This window comes from Lontra canadensis, unplaced genomic scaffold (genome assembly GCF_010015895.1).
Source record: "Lontra canadensis isolate GAN:19392208 unplaced genomic scaffold, GSC_riverotter_1.0 scaffold3, whole genome shotgun sequence".
NCBI lineage: Eukaryota > Metazoa > Chordata > Mammalia > Carnivora > Mustelidae > Lontra > Lontra canadensis.
Genome location: NW_022630997.1, coordinates 18607440 through 18615080, shown reverse-complemented (window position 1 = coordinate 18615080; position 7641 = coordinate 18607440). Strand labels below are relative to the sequence as shown.

General features: G+C 48.3%; 1 protein-coding gene across 2 annotated transcripts in view; it reads left to right on the top strand.

Moving 5' to 3' along the window:
* The first annotated feature begins 1592 nt into the window (after nt 1-1592).
* The window catches only part of CNNM1 (cyclin and CBS domain divalent metal cation transport mediator 1), a 55667-nt gene continuing 49618 nt past the window's right edge, over nt 1593-7641 (top strand). The window contains exon 1 of one of the 2 annotated variants that reach the window (XM_032882597.1): nt 1593-3472. In XM_032882597.1, coding sequence (XP_032738488.1) covers nt 1906-3472 — 1567 coding nt within the window. In that variant the 5' untranslated portion in view covers nt 1593-1905. The remainder of the gene's footprint in view (nt 3473-7641) is intronic. The other variant, XM_032882606.1, reaches the window with a different exon arrangement.

The window sequence follows — 7641 nt, the reverse complement described above, 5'->3', positions numbered from 1 at the left end:
AGGACCCCGGGATCATGACCCGAGCAGAAGGCAGAGGCTTCAACCCACTGAGCCACCCAAGTGCCCCCGATGGCACTATTCTTAATGGCGATACAAGAATATGCATTCGTCAAAACTCATAGAACAGCACATCAAAAAGTGAATTTTACTATGTAAATTTAAGAAATAAATTTATAAAAGTAAAAATAAAGTAACAGGCCCATGGTAAATTCAAACAATACAAGGAATTCGGTTAAAAAAAAAAAAAAGTCTCCCTCCCAGAGCTTTACGGTGATAGAAAAATTCTGCATTTTGATTGCAGTGATCGTTATGTAAATCTACCCATATGATAAAATGAGGTAGAACTATAACCACACTTTACACCCAAGCCAATTTCTTGCTTTTGGTATTATACCAGAGTTAAGATGTAACCCCCAGGGAAAGCAGGCTAAGGAGTAGGAATATCTCTGGATTTTCTTTGCAATCTCCTGCATATATATACTTAAGTATCTCTCAACCAAACTTTCAATCTAATCCAGCTCTCCGGAGGTGAACACTTAGAATTTCTTGTGTATCTCCTGCATAGTAATCCTTTATATGTGTATATATGCACATCTACACTTAACTTTTAATACAAACTAGCATATTACACATTGTCCTGCATTTCACTATTTTTCTTTTTTTAAGATTCATTTATTTTATTTTTTTAACATCTTAATTTTATTTTTTTCGGTGTTCCAAGATTCATTGTTTATGCACCACATCTGGTGCTCCATGCAATACATGCCCTCCTTAATACCCACCACCAGGCTCACCCATCCCTCCACCCTCTCCCCTCCTAAACCCTCAGTTTTTTTCTCAGAGTCCAGAGTCTCTCATGCTTCCTCTCCCCCTCCAATTTACCCCAATTCACTTTTCCTTTCCTTCTATGTCCTCCATGTTATTCTTTACGCTCTACAAGTAAGTGAAACCATATAATTGACTCTCTCTGCTTGACTTTTTTCACTCAGGATAATCTCCTCCAGTCCCTAAGATTCATTTATTTGAGAGAGAGAGAGAGAGAGAGAGGAGAGGACAAGCAAACACAAGTGGGGTTAGGGACAGAGGGAGATGGAAAGAATCTCAAGCAGACTCCCTGCTGAGCACCGTCCCCCGCCCCATCTCAAGACCCTGAGATCATAACTTCAGTGGAACTCAAGACTCCCATGCTCTTGAGTCCCATGCTCTGACTGAGCCACCCAAGCACCCCTTCTTATTTTTCCACTGTTACTTTGGAGATATTTCCAGATCACAAACACATGGATCCACATCACTTTTTTCCTGCTGCATAGTATTCCATCACATAGTAGCGTCACAATTTATTTTAACAGTTTCTTATTCATGGACATTTGGATCTCAACAAGGAGTTGAACTTAAGTAATACCTAAATTTTTAAAGCATAAAAGGTCAACCAGAGTTGAGACCAAATGTAAAGTTTTTACAGATTCGAGGCTGTCTCTGGAATATCTTTTGACCAGAAGGGGGAAGGCAAGAGGCAGGAGGAGAGGCAAAACGCTGGGAAATGTCACTGGCCAATGGGGAAGCGGTGGTGCCGACAGGGAATTTACTGCCGGGTAGGAGTTCGCAAAGAGCCTCCCTACTGCTGGAGCAGGAGGCCGAGCTCCAAATCAAGCTTTCCTTAGGCTGCCACTCAGATTCACCCGTGTTTCGGGGGTTATGCGTGGTGCAGTGATGCGTGGCCACCTCCGGCCTCCTGCGGGGACCCCAGGCGGGGGCTGGGTTTGAGTCCCCATCGTCTACAGCCCACGCTTGCAGGGGTTGCACACGTGGTGACCTGCCCGCGGCCGGGTTGCCGGCTCGGCTCCTCCTCCCTCCAGATCTCCCTCTGTTCTCTGCAGTATCACGTGCATCCGCGCCGGGTGCAGGATGGCGGCTGCGGCAACAGCGGTGGGTGTCAGGCTCCGGGACTGCTGCAGCCGAGGCGCTGTGCTCCTGCTCTTCTTCTCCCTGTCCCCTCAGCCCCCGGCCGCCGCCGCTTGGCTGCTGGGCCTGCGGCCCGAGGACACCGCTGGAGGCCGCGTGTCCCTGGAGGGGGGCACCCTGCGCGCGGCGGAAGGCACCAGCTTCCTCCTGCGCGTCTATTTCCAGCCCGGGCCCGCGGCGCCCGCGGCACCGGTGCCCGCACCCACCCTTTCCCCGGGAGAGAACGGCACCGGCGACTGGACTCCGCGGCTCGTGTTCATCGAGGAGCCCCCGGGAGGTAGCGGCGTGGCGCCCAGTGCTGTCCCCACGCGCCCCCCGGGGCCGCAGCGCTGCCGAGAGCAGAGCGACTGGGCTTCGGACGTGGAAGTCCTGGGGCCGTTGCGCCCCGGAGGCGTGGCGGGTTCGGCTTTAGTCCAGGTGAGGGTGCGGGAGCTGCGCAAGGGCGAGGCAGAGCGGGGCGGCGCGGGCGGTGGCGGGAAGCTCTTCTCGCTGTGCGCCTGGGACGGACGCGCTTGGCACCACCACGGCGCCGCCGGCGGCTTCCTGCTGCGCGTCCGCCCGCGGCTGTACGGTCCTGGGGGGGACCTATTGCCCCCAGCGTGGCTCCGGGCGCTCGGGGCGCTCCTGCTGCTCGCCCTGTCTGCCCTTTTCAGCGGCCTGCGCCTGAGCCTGCTCTCGCTGGACCCGGTGGAGTTACGGGTGCTGCGGAATAGCGGCTCGGCCGCAGAGCAGGAGCAGGCGCGCCGCGTGCAGGCCGTGCGCAGCAGGGGGACCCATCTGCTCTGCACCCTGCTCCTGGGCCAAGCCGGAGCCAACGCGGCCCTGGCAGGCTGGCTGTACGCCTCGCTGCCGCCGGGCGTCGGGGGCACCGGAGAAGATTATTACAGCGAGGCAGGGATTCACTTCCCGTGGCTGCCGGCGCTCGTCTGCACCGGCGCGGTGTTTCTGGGCGCCGAGATCTGCCCCTACTCAGTGTGTTCTCGGCACGGGCTGGCCATCGCTTCGCACAGCGTGTGCCTGACCCGACTCCTGATGGCGGCCGCCTTCCCCGTGTGCTACCCGCTGGGCCGCCTGCTGGACTGGGCGCTGCGTCAGGAGATCAGCACCTTCTACACGCGCGAGAAGCTGCTGGAGACACTACGGGCCGCAGACCCCTACAGCGACCTGGTGAAGGAGGAGCTCAACATCATCCAGGGCGCCTTGGAGCTGCGCACCAAGGTGGTGGAGGAGGTGCTGACCCCCCTCGGGGACTGCTTCATGCTGCGCTCCGACGCGGTGCTCGACTTCGCCACGGTCTCAGAGATTCTGCGCAGCGGCTACACTCGTATCCCCGTGTACGAGGGCGATCAGCGGCACAACATTGTAGACATTCTGTTTGTCAAGGACTTGGCCTTCGTGGACCCCGACGACTGCACGCCACTACTCACCGTCACTCGCTTCTACAACCGGCCCCTGCACTGCGTCTTCAATGATACCCGGCTGGACACGGTGCTGGAGGAGTTTAAGAAGGGTGAGCAGTGCTCTATCTCCTCTCTCAGCTCCTTACCCCCTCAAAAATATTCATAAACATGTGACGTTTCAGGTGTGCAAAGCAATTCTCTTATGATAGCAAAAACTCAAAGGAAGGCCCCACCTCTTGGTGGCTATTTTCATTTCACTTTTCCTTATCTTTCTTGCAGCTGACTGAGCCCTAGCCTCTAACCTTTCACTTGGCTCACAAGACGCTCTATATTCCTCATTCGTTCCCTTTCAGGATTTTTCAGAATCTAACAATTGCCAGGTACTGTGCAGGTTGGACTCTGTGGATAGTCCTTGGAGGTCATTGGGTAGCTCCCCACCCAATACACGAGGATCCTCTACACCATCCTGTAATAAGCAGTCTTCCTTTTAAACTCTTCCCGGGCTGGAAACACAATCTCCCAGGCAAACGAACTCCCTTGTTGGACAGCTCCAGCTGCTGACAATGTCTTTCTTACATGGAGCAGAAAGTTATGCCTCAGGAACTTCTCTCTGGGTCGTCTTTCTGTCCTTTGAATCCCAAAGAGTGATAAGCCCGAGACTCCTCTAGTGGTTTTTTTCCCCTTGTTTAACATTCCCAGTACCTATGTTGGATTAAAAATTGACCCCGCTTAAAAACTGATTAAGGCAGCGAGGTCCTTGTACTTCTGGGAACCCAGGTCCCATAAGGGAGGGTTGATCTGGATGAGAGCAAATAGTCTGGTAAAGGGAACCACTAGAAAATTTGCATATACAAATGAATGGGGTTTCTTTCAGAGTAGTCACCACTCCACCCCTGTCATGTCTATAGCATGTTTACTACTGTCTGGGGTTTGCCTTTAGAAACTGTCTTCTGGAGCTGAGTACAATTCACTCAAGAAAAATCAGCCTGTATTCTTTAGGATCGATCTTCTTGGGATTACACAGTTTGACTGGTTCTCCTAGTTACCCAGAAGGACACTTGATTGTTTTTGAAAATCAAATCTACCTTCAAGAGTCACCACTGAGTGCAGAAGACTATCTTACAGACCCTGAAAACAATTCCAGGAATGAGTTGAGAACAATGACATGGTTAGAGTAAGTGTAGAACCTTCTAGAATGACCACTTTGAAGGAGGCATTCATCTGTACATATGAGTTAGCATGTTTAATGAAAAAACAAAAAAATCAATCCCCTGATTTTAGAATCAAGCTTCAAATGTAGATTCCCTGTGGTTAGCAGGAAACACTTTTGGCATGTCTTTTTTAAAGTTTTTTGTTTTGTTTTGTTTTGTTTATTGACAGACAGGGATCACAAGTAGGTGGAGAGGCAGGTAGAGGGAGAGGAGGAAACAGGCTCCCCGCTTAGCAGAGAGCCCGATGCGGGGCTTGATCCCAGGACCCTGGGACCCCGACCCAAGCCAAAGGCAGAGGCCTTAACCCACTGAGCCACCCAGGTGCCCCACATTTGGCATATCTTGACATATCTTTTTATTTATCAAAAATTCAGTCTTATTACTTTATCATCACAGGTGCTCTTTAGGACTTTCATACAATGAGAAAACTTGGGTCTTCCTCCTGCCACAATTTTTTTAGACAGATAATATTGTGTTAAGTATCAAAGTGTAGCCTGAAGGGGGAGAGGGTGTTGAAAACCTATTTTCAGTCAAAGCTGTAGACTTCCTGTTGGTATCATGAGAAGGGGAGAGAAATGTGTACATATTACAGCTGTTTTAGCCCAATCTGGGCTACTATTTCACCCTCTTCATCTGTCTCCCCCAAGTCCTTGCATGACTCATTCTCACTGTACCCTTAGGTTTATTCGTCCACTCTTAGAATTATTCTTACATGTTTTAAGACTCCTACAGAAAGGAGTCTTGGATCTGGGCATAAAAACTGTGCAAATCTATATATTAATTTGCAACAACTACTATAACAAATCCCGTAAACTGAGCGGCTTAAACAACGTAAGTTTATTTCCTCATAGTTCTAGAATCTGGAAGTCCAAGATCAAGGTGTGGGCAGGTTTGGTTTCTTCTGAGGACTCTCTTTTTGGCTTGCAGATGGCTGCCTTCTCTCTGCGTCCGGTCATCCTCCAGTGTGTGTGAGCTCATTCCTGGAATCGCTGTGGTTCTAAGCATTTCTTCTTTTATAAAGACATCAGTCAGGTTGGATTGGGGCCCACCTTATCAGCCTGATTCTGACATAACTATCCCTTAAACATGATAGTTAAGACAGAGTGCAGTTAAGATAGTATATCATGTCATGTGCTACTGGAGGACATTTTTCATGAAACTCCTGTAAACTCATTCATTCATTCATTTACTATTTATTATCTATGGAGTAGGCAATAGGCAAGACAATAACAGTGCCCTTAGAAAGTTAACAGTTTACAAGGATGTACCATGTCAGAAAAAGGACAGTCTTCAAGCAGGAATTGTGTCTCACTAACCTCCTTTGTATCCCTAGCACCTTGCACATAGTAGGCTGCCCAAAAAAGTCAGTACTGATCTGAAATGAGCCTTGCTGCAGAATATCTAAATCTTGTCTGAAAAAGGCTTGTCAGTGTTCTATCAGCAGTTAGTTTGTACTTAGATTGCTAAGGAGAAGCTGGCAATTACAGTGCACACCATGCCAATGAAGAGATTTCCACATCTCTTCAGAGCCTTGCTCCTTACTCGCAGTGAGCTACTGAAACCAGCAGCATGGGCTTCACCTCAGACCTTGGTAGACATGTAGAATTTCCTACCTCATTTTAAATCCACTGAATGAAAATCTGCACTTTAATAAGCCCCCAGGTGACTCATGTGTACATTAAAGTCTGAGAAGCACAGCCTCCAGAGAACCCTTATTAATAGTGATTGGTAGATTTACTTAGAATAAATACAAGGAATAAGTATCAAGTTGAGTGTTCTCTGGCTTCTTGCCATATAACACGGTCATTTGCTAAACACGTGTTTGCACCATAGATTAGGAAAGGAAAGCTGCGTTGAGCTACTTTTCTTTACCCTTAAAGTAAGTCATAAAAGCCCTTCTGTTTCCCTCACTTCTTTGCATCTCAAGTAACTTAACTAAGCAAACCCCTTAGGAGGTAGGGGAGGAAAATGACAAATAGGAACAACAATTACCATTAATTGAGCCGACAGCTCTGATAGGCACCCTGCCAGGCCCTTTATGTACTCAGAATGACCTTCCTGGGTGGGCATTATCAACTCCATTTTATACTAAAAGAAGAAACTAAAGCTTAGTTCCATTACTTGACTTAGTCAACTCCTCACAGTTGATAACTGAATTGTGATTTGACCTAGATCGGCAGGACCCCCGAACCTGTTCTTTTTCCCACTACACCAGTCACGTTCCATCCTCCACCCCACAGGCTTCAAAGGCAGCCTTTCACCTCTGGCTTGCTGCCTCTGGCTGATTTACCTCTAGTTTTCATAGATTAGAAATGGAGCTTTTATAATTACAGTGATTGCTAACATGTATATCGCATTTTACAAAACATTTCTACTTATCTTCTCTTATCTGATCCATAAAACAACTCTGCAGTTACAGATGAGGACCCCAAGACCCAGAAAGGTTGCTTGGCCTATCTAAGACCATCACCTAGCTAGTATTCCAAGGCCCAGATTCAAATCCAGGTCATGTGACTCCAAAGGTCTTATCCATATGGGATTTTTACCACTATACTTCTTATGAGCTCCAGGTCTTTAGAAATGGGGAAAAGGAAAAAGGTCTTTCTAGCTAGCATGCTAGCTTTACTAAAAGGAACAGTATTTATCCCCACTGGACTGTGAGCTCCTAAAAGGCAGACAATGAATCTTATTTATTTTGTATTCTCAGGACAAGCACAGTGGCCATCAATGCAAGGAGGATGAATAGAATATTTATTGAATGAATGGTTTTAAGTAGCTAATTTCTACTGTATTTTTTGTTTGAGTACGGTGAACCCAAAGTATAGGATAATTAGTGTTGTTCCATCGACCATAACCAACCTCTCCTTTTCCCAGATTCTCTACCCCAGTCAGTGGCACCACTGCCCCTCCAGTCTCCCAAGTGAGAAAGGCCCCCTTCACCCCTCACCCTCATCCTACTAATCACTGTCTTAGTCTGCTTGGGCTGACATAACAAAATATCATGGACTAGCCAGCGTAAATAGACATTTATTTTCTCACAATTCTGGAGGCCAGAAGTCCAAGGTCAA